At 42.1% G+C, this 22,062-nt stretch overlaps 1 protein-coding gene across 10 annotated transcripts in view; it reads left to right on the plus strand.

Annotated features, from left to right (window-relative positions):
* Window positions 1-4,288: 4,288 nt before the first annotated feature.
* Window positions 4,289-22,062, plus strand: part of ALG1 (ALG1 chitobiosyldiphosphodolichol beta-mannosyltransferase) — a 35,220-nt gene continuing 17,446 nt past the window's right edge. The window contains exons 1-7 of one of the 10 annotated variants that reach the window (XM_075565281.1): window positions 4,289-4,605; window positions 7,841-7,918; window positions 8,300-8,403; window positions 16,253-16,401; window positions 17,563-17,652; window positions 19,496-19,606; window positions 20,647-20,768. In XM_075565281.1, coding sequence (XP_075421396.1) covers window positions 4,329-4,605; window positions 7,841-7,918; window positions 8,300-8,403; window positions 16,253-16,401; window positions 17,563-17,652; window positions 19,496-19,606; window positions 20,647-20,768 — 931 coding nt within the window. In that variant the 5' untranslated portion in view covers window positions 4,289-4,328. Of the gene's footprint in view, window positions 4,683-4,800; window positions 5,609-7,840; window positions 7,919-8,299; window positions 8,404-16,248; window positions 16,406-17,562; window positions 17,653-19,495; window positions 19,607-20,646; window positions 20,769-22,062 lie in introns of those variants that run through there. The other 9 variants (XM_075565279.1, XM_075565282.1, XM_075565283.1 and 6 more) reach the window with 9 other exon arrangements.

Here is a 22,062-nt window from a genome sequence, read left to right on the forward strand (position 1 = left end):
GGTGTGGGGAACAGGACAGGCTTTTGGTGAATTCTACCTGCTTCTCAGGGTGTCAGCGCCTCCAGCTTCAGTGGGCTCCAGGGTTCCCAGACACAGTCCCCACCAGAACAGACTTCTTTCACACCCCTGCCCAATAGACTGTAGACTCAGGCAGGGGTATACAAAAAGGGATGCTCTGTCGATGGAATTACAGCGGATACAGAGTAGATTGATCTGGGTCCCAGAACTCTGGATGGTGCTTGGCTCTCTGATAGCCTTGAGGCCTCTAATCTCTCTCTCTCAGTAAGCCCAGGAGGGACTGCCTGGCATGTCTCACTCCCAGCCTGGAGGAGCAGTACACACCTCCTCTCCCTAGGAGGGGTGGAAGAGAACTCTCTGTGCTTCCTCACCCCAGGAGGGTGGGAGCTCAACTGCTATAATTTAGCACGTCCTCTTTGATGCACCAGGAGAGGCCACAAGGTCTGTACCATGATTGGTTACACACAGACCCTTGTGTCACCTTCACTCCTGCCACTCAGAGAGTCAGCATGAGGGGGGAGGGGGGGCTCAATGCCCCTAGGATAGCCTGCCACAGCCCGTAGCTACAAAGGATTTATGTGACAGGAGACAGAGAGGCAGTCTGGACCAGCCATGGCTACATGTATGATTACTTATATAGAGCCCGTTTTATAGTCAGGACAAAGAACTATCTTTTTACTTATGTGTTAACGCAATCAAAGTAAGATATGATCAGACCTAATTGGTTACAACCCAGATGACCCAAGTATACTTTACTCTCCACCACAAAACGCCAGTAGATCATCTAACAGACAAAGAAAAATAGGGAATGTGCACTTTGCCATCTGTATAGATTGTTTACAAAAGATGTGATCTTGCTAGGTAAATATATGTACGTTCAAACATGATTTAGTTTGCGTGGGAACTCTCAGTTTACTGGAGAAGAGGTTAAATAAAATAAATATATCTGTTTTTTTTTTAGAAGAGCCGGATTAAAGTATTTGTTGGATTAAGGGACTGGGGTAATATCAGACTGGAGCATAACAGAGATATCAACTCCAAGAACTGAAATCATCAGTGAGATTTGTAATTTCTACATAAAAAAAATGAATGCAAAATTACTGGGAGTGGGGGAGGGGAAGGGGCATTGTTATCAGTGAGACTTCAATGTATTCACAGAAAGCGCTAATGTTAAAAAAAAAATTTAAAAAAAATTTAAAAAAAAGTCAGGCTGACTCCAAATCTGTAATAATTACAATAAATGTATCAAGAACAAAAAAAAGATGAACATCTAACTGTTTTATTCTCCATCAAAAAAGAAAATATGCACTCACAAATACAGTAGGTCAAATGTATGACACTCTCCAGACACTAATGAGGTTTTACATCGCAGGGGTCTTGATAGGCATCTGACCCAAATGCATTATATACAGCAGCATTTCAACAGGAATTAATCATCTTTATTTATTTAGTGCTTTTCTCCCAATGGGACTCAAAGTACTTCACAATGACAACACAGAGCACAGTACATAGTATTGTATAGGCACAACCGTTGCCCCAAAGAGTTTATAATATAAGTTTGGTGCCTGAGGAACAGGGCGATATAGTGATTTGCCCAAGGTCACAATGAGCTGAAAGGATTTCAACCAGGTTTCACAGTCAGTATCATTGCTTTCAGAGCAGGGCCGACTTGATGGCGGTCCCATCGTGACCCTTCAACGAGCCCCACGCTCTTCCATACAACAAATAAAATGGTTTTCGCGGGAGAGCACGGGGTCTCTGTAAGTATCTCTTACCTGATCCGTTGACATAACACGGCATCTCCTTCTTCAGCGTCCGATCATCATGGCACCACGATGGCAAACAGGGCCATCTTAACAACATTAGGGGCCCCTGGGCAAAGCAGTGCACGGGGCCCTGCCTACACTGTCGCTCCCAGCCTCCCACGCGCTCACTAGCAGCAGGCACCGGAAGTTTAGATGCACAACAAAAATGCGTTATCGCAAGTAAAAACATGGCGGTAACATGAATTTCTTTATATATTTTTTGCAATTGAACATGTCAACTGTTGTCCAAGGTGCAGGTATAGATACAATGTGTTAGCTTGTATGTACTGAGGCTTTTTGGATAAAAGTGTTTATTTACTTGATGTGTTCAATGAAGTTAAAATTGTTTGGTTTAGATTCTGATATTATGGAATTTAATATGAAATAATATTTATTTAATACTCTCCATCTATGGGGGTGAAAGTATATATACCTAGAGATGTTTGATGCACTGAATAAGGCAATACACATGTAACCATGCTGTAAAATGGCTACAGTCATCTCTCCTGCTGACAGTAAGGCTTGGTAAGTTATGGGCATGCCAGCAGTAATTATGGAGCTTTGCCCTCACACCCTGGTGAGGTGCCCTATGTATGGATGGGAGTGGTCACATGTTCTGAATCCATGATTAGTGATGTCAGAGTTGTGCCAGCCCCCAGAGGATACATAAGGCACAGCACTGCTCAAAAGTTAGGTTGTTGGAAGTTGTTGCTAAGCTGTTAGAAGATTATGTAAGAGGTTATGAGACAAGGAGCAAGTCTGGGTGCAGGCTTGGGAGGAGACAGCTTATAAGACTGTGACCAGGGACCTGGCACAGTGACTATCTCCCTAAGGGGAGATAGGGAATCCACCAATTTAGGGAAAGGACACCTTTCAAAGGGAAGTGCGGTGAACATGAGAGGCTAAGTACACCCACTGTGAGGGGCAGCTGGCCCGCCGCAAGTCAATAAAGATGATCCTGTTAAACCATACCCTCGTGTGTAAGTGTGGAGTGATTACACAGAGGAGTGCACCACAGAGGAGTTCCTCACCAGGACCATCCACAAGCGGACGCTGGGATCCTGATGAGGTGGAGGCGCTGCACTGGATATAGGTAGGACTCATGCACACTACCTCAGCTGCCTGTCTGGGTTGGCAATCCCCACACAACATCATGCGGGAGACTCAGGAGTCCTGTAGCCAACAGGTGCACCACCAGACACTACACTGTAATGGGGACTGGTTAGACCACAGGGGCCAATGTGAGATTGGGTGGGTCAGGCTAGGCCAGAAAATCCGTTACACACATACTGTAGAGGCAAGCTGCATTTCATGATTTCATGAAGCACAAGCACAAGCAATTTGCACTTTTGATGTATTCAATAAAGCGAAGGCGTTTGATTTTACTCTTCATCTGTTTGTGATTTAGTGATGAACACAATTAAATTTGAGCAGTGATCAGGGTTACCACCTTCTACTGAAGGGAAAATAAAAAACATCCCTTACTTGGTGTGGTGTGGTGCGGCGGCGGCGTCTCCCGGCATCCTGCTGCAATTCTGCCTCCAACTGCAGCGAACATGGCTGCGCGGCGTTGCCATGGCAACTGCACGCTATGTGACATCATGACGCTGCGCTGCCATGGCAACGTGACGCCGCGAAGCGTCCGGTTGCCGTGGCAACGCGGCGTCAAATGCAGTCATGTTTACTGCAGTTGGAGGGGGACTTGCAGAAAAATAACGAAGAATGCAGGATACGTAGACGCACCACACTGCACCCCGCCGCCACCTGGAGATTGACAACGGTAACCAAAACCTCGGAGGTAAGTGCCCGAAACTCTGAGTGTTTGGGTCAAACCCAGAGAGGTGGCAACCCTGGCAATGCAACTGAAAACATGGTATGAACTAGCTGCACAGAGTTGTTTGAACTGCATTGTTCCCGGAGGGGATTTGTTGCACCAATAGTTCTGTCTTTGAAGCTTCTGTAATGATGTGACTCTGGCAGATATTTGGATGTCATATAGAGAATACAGGTAACATTATTAACAAGTGTGGAAGCATATAAAGGCCATGCACAGTAATGTTTTTTGGGTGCAATTCATGCTTTGCAGGGCTGGTTCTGCTGCCAGGGAAGGGGTGACATATGTTTTATTAATTTTAGGTCCTACCCAGAGTACTTGCGTATGTATTTTACTGATACATTATACTTTTTTTTGGACAACTTGCTCATTTAATGTATATATGTGACAGAAAAATGAGAAAAATACCATGTTCCAATTTATGAGAGGGAATAAAAAGGTGCCTGAATGGATTACAAAATAAATGATGTAACGGGTCTGATATCTTGACTCTACAGCACTTCATGGGTTAAGATGCTTTGCTTCTATCACAGGACTAGAGGGCGCTGTATTGTTTTTGTTGGGTTTTTTTTCCAACGCAAAGGGGCGGTTGAAACTGGAACCTTTTGCCTCCTCGCAGGCACCATACTTCCGGGTACGCTGACACGTCGTCTGTCTCTTAGCAACAAGATATGGCGGGTTTACGGAGGCCGTCGCTTTTGGCAGCAGCCGCTTGTGCCTGCACCGCTGCGGTGATATGGAGCGGCGGGTGGCCCTCTGCTCGCCTCCCGCTGCTGGCGACCTTCGTGGCGTTGATGTGGCTGTTATTTTGTTGGGTCGCCAATCCAGAAGGCAATGGACGTGTGTGCGTGCTGGTGCTGGGGGACCTGGGCCGCAGCCCGCGGATGACGTATCACGCGTTGTCATTGGCTCGCCATGGGTTTAATGTGAGCCTCGCGGGCTTCCGTGGTAAGAAGGAAATCACCAGGTGGCAGGGTTGGGCTGCACCTGTCCCCACATCATCCTTACCAAGGTTTAATATGAATGTAAAGCAACAGGGAGATCTGAGTTATAGCAATGTGTCATAGAAAAGCTATTTATAATACTCACTATTATAGAAAAGTATCATTGTGCTATACACGAGTTATTTATATTATACTCTGGGGCAGGCTATTTCCATTCCAGATATTGCTGGGACAGGCTATTTCCATTGTGCTCACTATTGTTGGGGGCAAGTTATTTTTGAATAATGCCCTTTTCAGTTTTCAAAACCCACAAATCTCACTCATCTTGGCCATTGGGCGTAAATACCTTTTGGTGGCGGCCGAAACAAAGAGACGTACTGTGATAAATTAGGAAAGTATTTTTAAACTAATACAGATAACCACACAAAGGCCTCCAACAAAAGGTTTAAGAACAACCAACATTTAATAACCGTATATTTAAGCAAACAGTGATATTAACATTACAGGATATAAAGGTGTTATAGAGCATTTTTATTATTGAAAACACTTGGATGCTTGATAAATGTTGAAACCAATTGACCCAAAGGTAAAAATGTGCACAATTTGCCCAAAACTACCTTCTAATTTTCATTTTTCACCAGTAATTTTTTGTTTTTTTAACATGATTTTTGTTCTTTAAGCAGTTGCAGTCCTATAATATGTCCCAAAAATATGTAAACCAATCTATAATCTCAGTGTTTTAAAGCTTCCAAACCTACAAGATATTTTAAAGCTGCAATGCACGTAACCAGAGGTCGCGGTGGTGAACCACACTATTTTAAATATAAAACCAGAAGGGGCAGACAGAACTACATTGATGTAGAGTAAAATACAAGCACAAATCATTTGTAGTTTGGGAGCATGGGAAAAGTGGTCTTTCCATTAAAAAGTCCCAAATCTAAGAGAAACAATGCATTCCCAGCACTCCCACGTGATGAATGAAAGCAGTCACTAATGTGTTACTTAAGGTAATGATCTTTAATTAATCACAAGACTACAGAAAGGATCATAAACAAGAAAAATGGGTGTATATAGCGCTAAAGATAATACAGTGACAATAAAAGTGAAGTGATGTGACAATACACAAATGATATAAACTAGGCTGCCAGGTAACACCAACTCCAAGACACAGTTGGTGGAACAGAACAAAAGATAAACAATACAGACCGGCGCCGATTAGTCCAATGGTGGAAATTAAATGTCCAGTACTGAAAGAGTCTCAAACAGTATATAGCTGTGGATGTATCTTCCCAGCTTGGCTTCAATATGTGGACTCCGTCAACATAATACAGAGAAAGGGAAACAAAAAGAACACATCATAGTGCAAATATGCAATAACTAGACATGCAGGACCAACAAGACAAGACAAACACTACATATAACAAGCAAGGCTGACTAATACTAAAAGATTAATTTATTACACACAATAACAATGATGTAGCAGACGTGGGATCCGGTGGGTTAAAACCGGAATCCTACTTGCAACTATTGCCATAGCAATTCAGTGAGAGGGACCTTGGCGATTTCACCCGCCCCTGTGAGTGCATTTCCGGAGGACAGACAGTTCCAGGAGAGCTACAGAGTCGCTCGGTGCGACGCACTTCCGGTTGCGGAGCGGAGGAGAGCCCTGGATGTCACGTGTTCAGACGGAGCTGCAGCCGGTCATCATTCACCAAAAAAACCCTGCTCATGATCTGTGGCAGTCCTGTAAGTAGGATTCCGTTTTTAACCCACCGGATCCCACGTCTGCTACATCATTGTTATTGTGTGTAATAAATTAATCTTTTAGTATTAGTCAGCCTTGCTTGTTATATGTAGTGTTTGTCTTGTCTTGTTGGTCCTGCATGTCTAGTTATTGCATATTTGCACTATGATGTGTTCTTTTTGTTTCCCTTTCTCTGTATTATGTTGACGGAGTCCACATATTGAAGCCAAGCTGGGAAGATACATCCACAGCTATATACTGTTTGAGACTCTTTCAGTACTGGACATTTAATTTCCACCATTGGACTAATCGGCGCCGGTCTGTATTGTTTAACAGAAAGGATCATATTACTGTCAAAAATATAAAAAAAATATATATCATTTACAGAGTTCCTATCGACCGATGGAACAAACTCACAGATGCAGAGAATAAAAATCCTCCCTGAATGCCGGTACCTTCACCAAAAGGAATCTCTGAAACCAGGGGGTCCACTGAGCTAAATGTGATGCGTTTCACTTTTGAGGGACATCAGTTTCATATTTTCCACACACAAAACAGAGCAGCTGGAATAGCTGCTTTAAACATGTATAGCACATATCACTTTGAAACTTAACATTGGGGTCAGTTTGGAGATCTCATAAATAAAACAGTGCTCAGAAATAATATTGTTTCTTTGCCTATCTCTTATAATCTGGAGACATACGTGTTCAATGTCTGTACCTGAAAGTTGGCCTGTGACAGGCTACTTTTTAGGTATAGGTCCAGCATTTTTATGTTATGGTATAGGGCAATGTAGTTATGTTTCCACTCCACGTGATTTAATACCGTCCAGAATTGCTTGCAATTAAAACATGTTCTGATATGTACAGGTGCAGCCACGAGTATCCGAACACTTGCATTGGAAAATCTGGGGCAATCTCCAGGTTATGCTGCAACATTTCTGTGACATTTCTGCAGACAGACTAATGGCCTGTCAGATTAACACTCATTCAAACTGACCAGGGATCCCTGCTGTATTAATCCGATGGGCCATTAGTCTTTCTGCAGAAATGTCAGAGAAATGTTGCAGCATTACTGGGAGATTGCCCCAGATTTTTCAAAGCAGTTTTCGGATACTCGTTGCTGCATCTGTACATGTGTGAATCTATCTAGAAGGGAAGTGAGTGACCTCATTGTTGAATTTGCACTGGGACAAACCATTTTTAATGTTGGTCTTCATTGCTCTTCATTGCTCATGACCTTGGGCAGGTCTGTTTATCTCTCTGCCTCAGCCACCAAAGTTAGATTTGTTAGTGCTTTATGGCAGGGGATGATCGATTTGTGCAAAATTCAATGTACATGGATTGCATAAGGGAAAATGCTATTATTACTAACATACTTTATATAATGTGGAAGATAGGTTCATGCATCCTATACTCTTAGGAATGTCATCTACATGGTTTTGAATTGTAATGAGGGACTCTCATAGCAGTATGACTTACTTTTTTTCTTAAAGAAACGGATCCCCACAGAGATGTGCTTTGCCATGAGAGAATAAAAATTCATCCAGTTTCTGACTTCAGAATGCTAAAAGGTAATGTTTGTATATTTTTTTGGGGGGGGGAAAAATCATGTTGCTCCATTGGATATTTCAACTGGCTCTTCTGCTCGGGCTGTAGACCTGTCACTAATTACGTGTGCAGTACGGACAGAGCCCAGCGGCCTACATACCGTATGTGACCTAACGTTTAAAGATCAAACTGGAGGAGGCTTTGCTAACCAAATAGATTTTAGTGAAGAAATACAAAGTAAGATTTCAATTGTGAAACAATATCACTACACAAATACCGATTTATAAAACAGTTTTTAAACATTGCTGAAACCAGTGATGTAGACGTTTAATTCAAAATAATGTATTAATTAGCTTGATATTTTGCCATGAAGTAACGTGGTTGGTATATATCTTATCTTTTAGTTGGTCCGAGGGTTTTTCAGTATGGTGTTAAGGTGACTGTGCAAGCTGCTCAGCTGTTTTACATATTGTTGAAGATTGATCCACCTTCTTACATCTTACTTCAGGTATTTGCAAATGTCTTTCAGTAAAAATCCATACACGCTTTGATAATTGACCCTTTCACTGCCAGAGGGGCCTGTAAGGCCTTGCAGCCCCTCCTGACAAAGAAAAAGTTAAAATGTTAATGCATATGATTTGATTAATCTTAATACCGTGACAGCCAGCTGAACCATGAGTTAAGATGTAGCATAATTGTGTGAAAAAGATCATTAATTTTTCCAATAATACATCTTCCGATGTTGGAGCAAAAATGAAAATATGAAATCCCTCTAGTCCCTGTCAATCTGATGCATAAAAGCGTCTTATCCAAACATCATTAACACCCACTTTTGAATACGAGTGTCTTTCCCCTTCTGCTACATATTTCTGCAACAGGCAGAGCGGATCACTTTTAGATTGTGTGAGGATCTATTAGCCAATACAACCCCAAATGGCCAATACACTGCCAAAAACTATTTACTCTTTCCTCCCAAATTGCAATCTGGAAAATTATTTTGTATTAATAAGTTATTAGAAAATAATTTGTAAACGTTGGTACACCCGAATTAAACTTTTAAAAAGGCAAACAGTCATACCAGTACCATTTATACCGCCTTTCAGTCAACTTAAAACATAAAGTGATAGGTGAGTTCCCGGAAGGTTATTAATGCATCGTTAATTAGTTAATTGCCATTTTTCTGAATGGAAATCACCAGGGCTCGAAAATGGAACATACCTGCATCACCTGCGGGATTGCCTCCTGGTCTTCCGCATGGGGCCAGCGCAGAAAGACAGTGGCTGCTGAAGTCCCTCTAGCGTTAGTTGTCAATCACTGCTATGCTTCCAAACAAGAGAGCCACACATTCCCTTTCAGAGTGCTATGCACTGCATTGCGAGGAGCGACTTCAGGCAAGCAGAGCAGGGACAGACAGCTCTCCTTCCAAAGAGCTTCTTCAGCAGCTGCTCTCCTTTCAGTTCCACGCCAAGCATCCAATTTTCACTTCTTCTGGACAAATAATTGTGGTTTTTTTCGAGCCATGGAAATCACCAAACTAACAATTTCACACCATATTAAGTAGGCAGTGTAGTTTTACACAGCAAAAGGTGAGTACAACTGGGTACTTGAGAAAAAGTTCCCTCTGCGGCGCACCAAAGTAGATGTAGGTAAGTATTGGTTAGTTAAAACTTAGGCCTCGGTCCCGCTGCGCTCGTAGGCGCGGGCGGCCATGTCGCGAGTTCCCCACCAGCAGGGGAATCCTCGCGAGCCGGTCCCGGTCCCCCCTGGCGGCACAGCTGACTACACGCTGTGGCGCGTCAGCCGCTATGGGACACAAGAAAATGGTGTTCCCTAGCGTTGACGCGTCACGTGGTGTGGCTGTGAGCCAATGGGGAGGGGAGGCTTCGGGAGGAGGAGAGGCTTCGGGGAGCGGGGAGGAGTGTGGAGTGAAAGCAGGTGAGTGCCTGTCTGTCTGTGTGTGTATGTGTCTGAGTGCGTGTGTGTGTGTGTGTGTGTGTGCCTGAGTGAGTGCGTGAGTGCCTGCCTCTGTCTGTGTATGTGTGTGCCTGTGTGTGTGTGTGTGTGTGTATATATGAGTGCTTGTGTGTGTGTGTGTGTTTTACTTACCCTCAGCAACTCCAGCCCGAGTCCGTGGAGGGAGGGGGGGGGGAGAGTAGCGGGTCCCTCCGCTCAAGCCACGCCCCCCCTCCCTGTCAAGCCTCCCACTCCCGCCCACCTCCCGCTCCGGCTCCCACTCTCTACAGACCGCATATCGCGGTCTGTGTAGTGTCAGCGCACCGCCTGTCTGCAGTGCGGGCGCGCTGACTCTGGGAGCGGGGCCTTAGCCTTACCTTTAATTTGACTTTACTCTAAAATAAATGGCATCATAATACAAGAAGTACAAAAAAAGTTCAATTAAAAGTCCAGAGCTAGGTACATGAACTAATCAACCTGTTCGGACTCGAATTCACAACCTCGGGTTAATGTAATCAATGATTCTTATAATAGAACCACGTTTAAGGCACATCACATTTAACTGCTATCATGTTTGGTAGAATGCTATGAGATGTTAAGTAACAATTGTATGGAAAATGAGCCCCTATTAACCTTAACATGTGTTGTTAAGGGTATCAGCACACACTATTCCACACCATTAACCCTTTGGTATTGCGAATCGGTAAAAACGGAGCTTAAGGCTACGTCCATAGAGGGGGGAGCCACGCTGAGGCTAGTCTGCGCAATCAGGAGCGATTGCATGAACTAGCAGACGAGTCAGCGTGCGCAATCAGGAGGCGGGCACTGACGTCACTGGGCCAATAGCCCGCGAAGCGCCAACGTCAAGGCACCGTGACGTTGACGCTGCTTCGCTCTGGGAGGTTTTCAGCCGACAGCGCGCTCAAACAGGTTCTGCTGTTGGCTGAAAATCCCTGCGCCTCAGCACGCCTGCGGACGCTCGCGGGAGCCCCCTCTCAAGACATCCTCATTGAGGATGACGGGGCTCATCGCGGAGCGTCCGCACGGCTCAGCGCCGACTGTCCTTCTGATGACTCAGCCTAATACTCCTGGTTATAGCCGTGGAGCAGCAAAGGAGCTCCTAGTTTTAACAATTTCTGCAATTTTAAAGTCCTATTGGAACCAGTTACGAACGAGCAAATCGGGTAACTGTATCAGGCACCATGGAGCGCTTAGCTGCAGCTGGCTATGCTGCCGGATATGGCATTCTACCCAACATGATGGCAGATAATTGTGATGTCCCTTAAACGTGGTTCTATTAGAAGAATTAGGTGACACGTTCGTTTCATTATAAGGCAGTTTGTCTTTACTACACTTCTTTCAGCCTGACTGCACTCACGGGAGCAACTCTTCTCCAATGGTCACTTTAACCTAATACTGTAGCTATCTAAGTGGGATGTCAGGCAGAGAATAAGCACAAATTTGACACCTTTGCACTGGCGATGGAATTGGTTCAGTAGAGGTTATCTAAGAGGTTTACATCTATATATTTTTTTCTCAGAGCAATATATAATGAGATCAGATGTCGTTGCCCCTAATTACAGGGATCAAACGGCTTCTTGTATACTGAACCGTGTATCACGTATACCAGAAGGTACTTGCCACATAAAAGACATCGATCATAATAGATGTCTCCCAAACGTGGTATTTTGACCAGTTACTATACCTTCTCTATTTGCATCATTAGACTCTGATTACTTAAGGCAGTGATTATCTCTAAACCACTTACAATCAAACCCACAATATAGATTGATAACAATACAATCTGTCGTATTACAGGGGTATTCGCTATCTACACTCTGTTATTATGAGTATATATGTCGTCTGTTGGCATATCAAGGGATTAACAGATCTCTATTACATGCAGCCCCTGGGGGTTTGCGAGCTCCTTACACAGGTGGCTCTATCATTGATTACATTAACCCCAAGTTGTGAATTCAAGTTCACAAACAGGTTGATTAGTTCATATACTGTACCTAGCTCTGGACTTTTAATTGAACTTTTTTTGTACTACTTGTATTATGATGCCATGTATTTTAGAGTAAAGTCAAATTAAAGCTAAGTTTTATTTAACTAACCAATACTTACCTACATCTACTTTGGTGCGCCGCAGAGGGAACCTTTTCTCAAGTACCCAGTTGTACTCACCTTTTGCTGTGTACTTTATTTATTTATAAAATATTTTACCAGGAAGTAATACATTGAGAGTTACCTCTCGTTTTCAAGTATGTCCTGGGCACAGAGTTAAGACAAATAATACATGGTTACAAATACAGTTACATAAATGAGCAAGGTATACATTATATACAAGACATTGCATGCACAGTTAAAGAAAATATATATTATGGGCGTATGAAACAGTTTCAGACCAGATTAAAATGTGTGACAGCCTTAGATTTGAAAGAATTTAGACTGGTGGTGGATATGAGAGTCTCTGGTAGGTTGTTCCAGTTTTGGGGTGCACGGTAAGAGAAGGAGGAACGTCCGGATACTTTGTTGAGCCTTGGGACCATGAACAGTCTTTTGGAGTCTGATCTCAGATGATAGGTGCTGCATGTGGTAGGGGTGAGGAACTTGTTCAGGTAGCTGGGTAGCTTGCCCATAAAGAATTTGAAGGCAAGACAGAAAAGGTGAACTTTGCGCCTAGACTCGAGTGATGACCAATCTAGTTCTTTGAGCATTTCGCAGTGATGTGTGTTGTAGTTGCATTGGAGAACAAAACGACAATTGTAGAGGGTGTCAAGTTAGCTAAGGTGGGTTTGAGGTGCAGAGCCATATACTATGTCTCCATAGTCAATAATTGGCATTAGCATCTGCTGTGCGATACGTTTTCTGACCAGGAGACTTAGGGAGGTTTTGTTCCTGTAAAGTACCCCTAGTTTGGCATAGGTCTTGGTTGTCAGGGTATCAATGTGCATCCCGAATGTTAAGTGGGAGTCAAAGCATATGCCCAGGTATTTAAAACTAGTGACATGGGTTAGGGTGGTGTTAGTTCTAATCTGGAGCTCAGTCGCTGGAAGCTTTAAAAATTTAGTCTTGGTCCCAAATACCATTGTTACAGTCTTGTCAGTGTTTAAAAACAGTTTGTTTTGGGAAATCCAGTTTTCGAGTCTCAAAAAGTCAGACTGAAGTATGTGTTGAAGGTCAGAGAGGCTATGGCTGTGTGCATATAGGATTGTGTCATCTGCATACATGTGTATTGAGGCTTCCTGACAAGCTGTGGGAAGATCATTAATGAACACTGAGAAGAGTAGGGGCCCCAGAACAGAGCCTTGCGGGACACCACAGGTGATATCCAAGGGGTTTGGAGTTAGAGCCTGAGATGGACACATGTTGGGATCTACCTGATAGGTAGGACTGAAACCAGTTTAAAGCATGCTTCCCTATTCCAGAGCTCTGGAGTTTGTTAAGCAGGATTGCATGATCAACAGTATCAAAAGCCTTTGCAAAATCTAGGAGTACGACACCAGTGAGTTAACCCCGTTCCATTCCACACTGGATTTCATTGCAAACTTTTAGCAGGGTAGTTACGGTAGAGTGTTTGGGGCGAAAGCCAGATTGGAATTGGCTAGGGAAATTTGTCTTTTTATAGTAATCGCTTAATTGGGAGTGGACACATTTTTCCATGACTTTGGATAGGAGTGGGAGAAGGAAGATTGGCCTGTAGTTTGAGACAGTGTTTTTGTCCCCACTTTTGAAGATTGGGACAACTCTGGCAGCTTTCATGGTCTTAGGGATATGGCCTGCAGACAGGATAGAGTTGACTATGGAAGCAACTGGTTTGGCAATTGCTAGGGCACCAAGTCTTAGGAACCTAGATTGTAGTAAATCAGGTGCACATTGGCTGCTTAGTTTTAATTTGAGGAGCGCTTGTGTAATCTCCTCTTCGGATACTGGGCCAAATTGAAAATTGTGGGCAGTGTTGGGAGTGGGTGGAGCTAGAGGGGGGACTCCCAGGATGAGATTCAGGTTTGTGGTTTGGGTTGCGTTTCGCTAATAAGTTAGCACACCCCACAAAGTAATCATTGAATGCGTTTGCAATGTCGGTGGGGTTTGTCAGAGTAATATCGCCCTTAGTGATATTTCTTGGCTGTTGATGGTTAGAAGGCTGGAATATGTTGTTGATAACCTTCCAGAAGTTAGCTGAGTTTGATGTATTCTGGAGGAGATTGTCAGAGTAATATTGTGCTTTTGCATGCCTTGTTTGCCTTGTGCACATGTTCCGCAGGCATCTGTAGTGATTGAGATCTTTGGTAGTGCCAGTTATTTTGTGGCTTTTCCACAAGGCATCCCTGAACTGGTAGAGTGCTATAATGTCAGGTGTAACCCATGGAAGGTGAGCACCCCGTACCCGTATTCTGCGTAGTGGAGCATGGGTATCACAGAGTTTTAAGAACTCGGACTGGAAATAGTCGAGCGCAGAATTGGGGTCAGGAATTAAATCGATTCTGTGCCAAGGGCAGTTGGTAAGGTCATCCAGAAACTGTTGTGGGTTAAAGTTTCTAAATGTTCTAGCGAGGAGAACTTTAGGGCTTGATTGGGGTGGTTTAATTTTCCTTACACAGTACACTATTGCATGGTCACTGAAAATATCAGGAAGGATGCCAGAGGATTGGATTCTGCTGGGATTTGAGGAGAGAATCCAGTCTAGCAAGGAATGGTTGTGCGGTTTCAGGTTTGTCTGTGTGGGTTGGGAAATGAGTTGCGATAGGTTAAGCGATTTTAATTTGTGTGTGGATTTTGTGGTTTTTAGGGTCAAGCCAATGGAAGTTGAAATCCCCAAGAACTAGCAGCTCACTCTTCTCATTCAGAGAGGAAATGGAGCCAAGGAACTGGGTGATTTGAGTCAGGGACTGTAGAGGGGCTATAGGGGGGCGGTAGATGCCAGCAAGCAAGATGGGCTTAGAAAAGGGGAGGCATATTCTGCCAACTAGGATTTCAAAAGAGGTTGGGCTTGGGGGGCAATTTAACAGTGTAAATTGTAGGGTGTCTGCAATATAAAGTAACACCCCATCTCCTCTCTTTGACCTATCTCTCCTAGAAATGGAGTATCCCTGAATGGCAATATGTGCATCAGGGGTTTTAGGGGTTAGCCATGTTTCTGTGAGAACGATGGCTTTTGGTTTATGCATAAGGCACCATGCTCTTAGTTCATCCAGTTTGGGTAACAGGCTCCGGATATTTATATAGGCGACAGATAGATAGCCCTTTTTGGAATTTGAAGGGGGTATTCTCAGGGGTATGGGACAGAGTTGTAATGGGAGGTCCTAGGTTAGGTTCAATATCACCTGCTAAAGAGAGTAATAGTATGAGTAGAAATTTGAGTAGTTGTTTGCAAGTTGTTACTTTATGATGTTTGCCATTAGAGTGAGCGGTGGTTGGTGTGCTGGTTTTCAGGGTTCTCCACCAACATTCAGTAGATGGTGCAAGGCTTTTGAGTACTCTTCCCAGGTAGCACAAAGTACACTATACTGACAGGTTAGAGCAAGGCCTCTTTCATATTTTCACTAGTTTTACACAGACCTTACGCTTCAGACCTACTTTTTGAGAAATATATTTGAAAAAATTATACTTTTGCGACTGGTATAATTTGAGTCTCGTTGTATAAATGGTTTGGTTAATCCATGTGTGCGGCTTTGTTCAGTTTGCCAGGTACTTTAAAAATGTCTCTTGTAGAATGTATTTGACCAAATCAAAGGTTAATGTTTTTTAATTATTTATAAAAATGTTTTACCAGGTTGTAATACATTGAGTTACCTCTCGTTTTCAAGTATGAACTGGACACCGAGTTATAACAATACATGGTTACATTAAAAGAACAGGGTTATGCAGTCAATTCACAGATATTTAATGGACAGATAGAGTTGGAAATTTGGTACCGGGGATAAAGGGCTTGTGAGTTTCAGATTGAAATAGAGACGCTTTAACATCACCAAATGGCAGCAAACGGGTCACACCCTTTAGCTGCCCTTCGGCTGCGCCAAAGACTGGCCGCCTTTGGGGCGACACAGATGTACTCTGAAGGGGTTCAGATTGAATGCAGCCACAACGTTTAAATGGGCATCTGCACTTTTTAGTGCAATTGATGCATCAGGCATAATATACTAAGCAATCTTCTGCCATAACATGCCTTTCCGGCACAGGAAGACACCTCAGAACCCATTTCAGTTGAGGTGTGTTCCAACACCAGAAGGTGTCTCATGGCAGAGGAATGTACTGGTTGTGTATAGGGTCTGTGCATTACTTGGTACTCTGTTTGTTAAAAATAATTTCCAATGATCTAAAATCGTGCTTTGTTTTAAGGCTTTATATCTACTATCACACTCTATGAGAGAGATTAATTTGTTTTTATATTTTTAAGGTAGAATCCTCCAGGTCTGCCTAGCATTGCAGTGACTTGGTGGGTTTGTGTATTGAGAAGAAGCAGACTGATAATTGACTGGCATAACTACGGCTATTCAATAATGAGTTTGACAAATGGACCGGATCACCCAATCGTACGCATTGCAAAGTGGTTTGTATGTTTTTTTGTATTACAATGACAAATTAGATTGCAGCACAGTGATACAACACGTGAACATTTTTATTCTAGGTTGGAGAAATATTAATGCAAGATATTTTTGGTCACCGTGCTTTTACAATTCATGTGTGATCATTTCAATATCAGTATTCTTATATCCAACAAAAACAGTATGTTTTGAGTACAGTACTTGTACTATTTCTTATAGGCTATTTTAAGTCATATTAATATTTGGATCTTCTGTAGCGCTGACACTGTTTGCAGAACAGAACTGTACATATACATTTGTAGGCACTAGGGGTCCCTGCCCAAAGAGCTTGCAATTGAATTTTGATGCCTGAGACACAGGAAGATAAAGTGAATTGCCCAAGGTCACAGAACCAGATTCATTGGCTTCCAAGGCGGTGACCTCCACTGAACTACACCTTTCATCCATAACACTCAGGATTAAGGGTTTTAGGATGGAAAGATTTTAAACGCCATTACATATCTTAAATACACACGCTGGCACAGAAGCTGTTGTATGCCTGGTCACTTCCACTTTATTGCAATTCTGATACTGTATATATTTTTTTTATATACATCCCAATTTATTGAACCTTGATACTGTCCTGCTGCTTTTTGTTTCTGCTTAGGGATTGGTATTCATCTGTTAAATATAAGAAGTATTCCTCATTGCACCCAGAAAACACCTAGCAAAAGCTACAAACCGAAAATTAATCACATTACTTGTATATTTTCCCAAGAAGAAATTTTGTTCATGATTTCATTTTTAAGTGCAGCGTACATACATTTGTTATGTATTGGTAATCATTTTATAAACGGTCATTTAATTCCAGTACTTTCTGCTCTGAGTAATTTGACCCAAAGAAAGGTCGCATGATCCCTTGCATGCAAACTCCTCCAGCAATAGCTGGGACATTTTGATTAAGCCTTTTTCCCATGTTGGGTAAGTGTTTTTATACTATTAGAAGGCAAGCAACTGTAGCAGAAAACCAAACCATAAATATGATGTCAGGTGGTGTCAAACAAAGCTTAGGTATTTTATATCTAAAACGAAGGTCAAGCTGTGCTATTGCTATTAAACATATTTATTACTTGACACTTATATTTTCCTTATTTATGTTTGACCGACATGTTTTTGCTTTATTTTAGGTATGAAGAAATTTTTGGACGATTGTCTGATTACAACTTTTGTGTGACTAATGCAATGAAGGAGGATTTGCAAGCCAATTGGAGTATTAAGTAAGATGCATATTATATATCTAAACCAAGGGTAGCCAACTCCAATCCTCAAGGGCTACCAAGAGGTCAGGTTTTCAGGATATCCCTGCTTCAGCACAGGTGGCGCAATCAGTCTTGGATGAAGCCACTGATTGAGCCACCTGTGCTGAAGCAGGGATATCCCGAAAACCTGACCTGTTGGTAGCCCTTGAGGATTGAAGTTGGCTACCCCTGATCTAAATTATTCACATTGCTTGAAAAAGTGTGTGTGTGTGTGTGTGTGTGTGTGTGTGTGTGTGTGTGTGTGTGTTTACACTTGCACTACATTCACATTTTCAATCTGTCTCCCACTGGTTCTGAACCGTTTACTTGTAAGATTGCTGGTTAAATAATCTAGTATTACACATTTCATATCCTGATAAAGTGTGATAGTGTTACCCCAGGAATGAGAGTTCCCGTTATGACCTACTTTCCATACAGGAACATAGTTCTCCATCTGTAGGGCTCTGACAAAACTCCAGTTACCAGAGTCTTTTTCTTATCATGTGGTGATGGTAATGATCAAGCATTTGGCATTTGATCAAGTGAAGGACAGTAATTATCAGACAGACAGGTTATAGCTTCTGACTTGATACAGGATAGATGACTTCTAAAGTCCTATTTTATTCTTTGATACAAACAGTACCTGCCTACAGGCTACAGTGTGATAATTGCTAGAGCAGCCTTAGGATAGCATCCAATGATACCCCATATTGTTAATAATCCAGCAATGGGGAATTCAAAACTAGGACAGGATCACTCACTCTGGGAATCTGGAGTAATTTGGCAAGTACAGTATGTTTGAACTCACAGTTAATATTACAATGCAGTTCTTGTGTGTATTATACGCAATGACTATTTGTGTGTGTGTGTGTGTGTGTGTGTGTGTGTGTGTGTGTGTGTGTGTGTGTGTGTGTGTGTATACACACAGTTTTACCATGATACTGTTCACTTGTGTCGTTCTTACAATCCCTTAAAAACAGAATACACCAGCATGCAGTAAAAAACGTAAACCACAAACCTAACTCGTAGAGGGTCCTCGGCCAACAGTCATCTATCTAAAGCGGAAGGGCAGCAAAGCGGTTGCCCCAGCACTGCTGAGTGGTTTGGGTTGCCTCATATATTCTCAGTTGACAGCCGGTGCTATTACGCTTGATCAGACAGTACCTTTTGTAAGCCAGAAATTCTGGGATGGTGTTCATTCTGGGAACACAGCGCTGTAGGAAATCGCAAAGCTTTGAGAGAATTGAACGCTCAAGGAGGCAGTGAAAGCAACCTTTTCAAGTCTGTAAGGGAGCTTGTTTTGTATGTGTTTGTTTGAGACTGTCAGATTTGTTATTTACTGATAATTACACACTTCTTTACAGCAGCATAATTCCAAATGTGTTCATTTTGAACGGCTGCCTGTCAACGGCATTGGGGGAGGCGGATAACCTGGCCCAGTGCTGACACTACAGGCAGTGGGGCACTCTGAAGAATGCTACAGTTGTACGAGACGAGAGTTGCGTGTGTACACCCAGGGATTTCATATTGTATGGTGATTCAATAGAGAGTGTGGAACAGGAGTGAAAAGGGTCAAACCTCTTATTACACATTACACCTGTTATACCTTTCTGTCCTGCTGATTATTATGCTATGAGAAAGAAGTGGGATTTTATGAACGAGAAACCAATCCCAAAGATATACGTCTGACATGTCATTGTGTTTGGTTTGTATCTCCACTAATTAATTTAAATGCATCCACTTTAAAAATGGCATTTAAAATAGGACAACTTTTCAAACCATATGTAAGCTCAGACATCTACGTTTTCCTTCCTTACTACAGAGCCATTACACTATATGACAAGCCTGCTTCGGTATTTAAAGAAAGTCCAGTGGAACTACAACATAAATTATACATGAAGCTCTCCACAGATTATTCTCCTTTTACAGCTCGGTAAGTATAGTCCGAATATAGCATAGAATCATTGTTTTACCTTTGTAATAGCAGACACCATGGTAACTGCTTTAAAGCAGTAATCCCGCCTGCTCAATTTGTACAACATTGGAGCGTGTCTGTGTGTCTGTGTGTCTGTGTGTCTGTGTGTCTGTGTGTCTGTGTGTCTGTGTGTCTGTGTGTCTGTGTGTCTGTGTGTCTGTGTGTCTGTGTGTCTGTGTGGGTATCCCACCTCTGGCTTCCGACATACTGGTTTGGTTACTGGTATACTCCCTCCAGAGGAAACAAATGGCCATTAAATCATGCTGGTCCAGTGGACAAAGTGCCTTATTGAACAGCCATTTAAATCCCTCCCCTCCCACCCCCCTCGGAAAACACCGCTAACTAAACTGGATACGTATTTCTAGAACTGAGGGGTCTTGGAGCTAAAACTAGCACAATTTAGCTCCTGTGGTCCCCAGTTTAAATGCTGTACAGAAATAAGAAAAAATATTGGATTTAGATGGGTTTGATGCTTTTAGTTCTTTTTAACAGAGGGTCTGATTTATTAGGAACTGTGTGGACTTTGGGCTAAAAGACTATTTGAGAAATGTTTGCTTAAGACAGGACAATGAGTTCCCTGAGCATTAGGACCTGTTGTGTGTTTTTTTTTTTTTTTTTTTTTTAAATGGGCCTCTCAATAACACCTGAAACATCTGCTTCCAAAGAGCAATCAAAACATGTTATTTTGCACTGTTAGATTGCTTTATAAAAAGGATTAAACATGTATATTTCCATTTCTCAATTTAGTTCTTTTATTGCCCTTTTTATTACAGCGGTCTTGATAACAATGATTTCTTTTTATTTATTTATTTCAATATTGATGATTAGTGATTTATTTAGGGAGCATTTATGAAACAAATAATCCATTGAATCTGACAATTCTATTCCATTTAACATGTTTCTTTTAGGGAACCAAAGTGGAGTATAATGCAGTATAGCAGAAGAGCATTATAAATGGCAATACAGTCCCCATTCCTTCTTTTTTTAATTTGTTTTAGATCAGAATCTGCAATTCCAGACTATGAAAAATCCGCCTTTACAGAACTAAACCTGACAAATGGAAAGGTGGCCCATACCAAAGAACGGCCAGCATTATTAATTAGCAGCACAAGCTGGACAGGTCGGGCTCCTTTCATCTTCTCCTCCTCCCATCTTTTCCATTTCCTCCTTCCATATTTTCCATTTCCTCCTTCTCTTACCGTGCACCTCACACCTGGAACAACCTACCGGAGACTCACATCCGCCACCAGTCTAAGTTCTTTCAAAACTAAGGCTGTCTCACATTTTAATCTGGTCTGTAACTGTTACATACGCCTATAATATATATTATCTACAACTGTGCATGCTATGTCTTGTGTATAATGCATACCCTGTTCACTTAATATAACAATGTATTTGTCATCATAACTCTGTGCCAATGACATACTTAAAAATGAGGGGTAACTCTTAATGTATTACTTCCTGGTAAAATATTTTTATAAATAAATACCTTAGATGTAATAGACCCCAAAACAGAACGGATTACCTACATTTTCCAGGTTACATTGTAACACCCTTGATGCATAGTTACATACATAGTTACATAATAGACGAGGTTGAAAAAAGACGGAAGTCCATCAAGTTCAACCTATGCTAAATTTGGACAACATACTTTATCCTATACCTACGTATTGATCCAGAGGAAGGCAAACAAAAAAATGCAGTGTCATATCATCCAATGATATCTCATAAAGGGAAAAATAAATTCCTTCCTGACTCCAAGAATTGGCAATCGGTTTAATCCCTGGATCAACATCCTTCCCATGTATACTTATTTGGTATATCCCTGTATACCTTTCCTTTCTAAAAAAAAAAAAAAATGTCTTAACTTTTTTTTTTAACAAATCTATTGTATCTGCCATTGGTAATGGCATGATGTTCTCCATGGGTAATGAATGCCACATTTTAACTGCCCTTACTGTAAACAACCATTTCCTTTGTTGCTAGTGAAATCTCCTTTCCTCCAACCTTAAGGGATGGCCCCGAGTCCTTTGTACTGCCCGTGGGATGAATAGTTCTTTTGAAAGCTCCTTGTATTGTCCCTGAATATATTTGTATATAGTTATCATATCCCCTCTTGGATGCCTCTTTTCTAATGTAAATAAATCTAATGTAGCTAGTCTCTCCTCATAAGTTAGAATGTCCATCCCCTTTATTAATTTGGTGGCTCTTCTCTGCACTCTCTCTAGTTCCATAATGTCTTTTCTTAGGATTGGTGCCCAAAATTGTACTCTATATTCAAGGTGTGGTCTTACTAGTGCTTTGTAAAGGGGCATAATTATGTTTACTTCCCTTCCATCCATTGCCCGTTTGATACAAGATAAGATGTTGAACACAAAAAGTGTTCCTCGTGCTCCAAATAAATACAAGAAAAT

This window comes from Ascaphus truei, chromosome 11, assembly GCF_040206685.1.
Source record: "Ascaphus truei isolate aAscTru1 chromosome 11, aAscTru1.hap1, whole genome shotgun sequence".
Classification (NCBI taxonomy): Eukaryota; Metazoa; Chordata; class Amphibia; order Anura; family Ascaphidae; genus Ascaphus; species Ascaphus truei.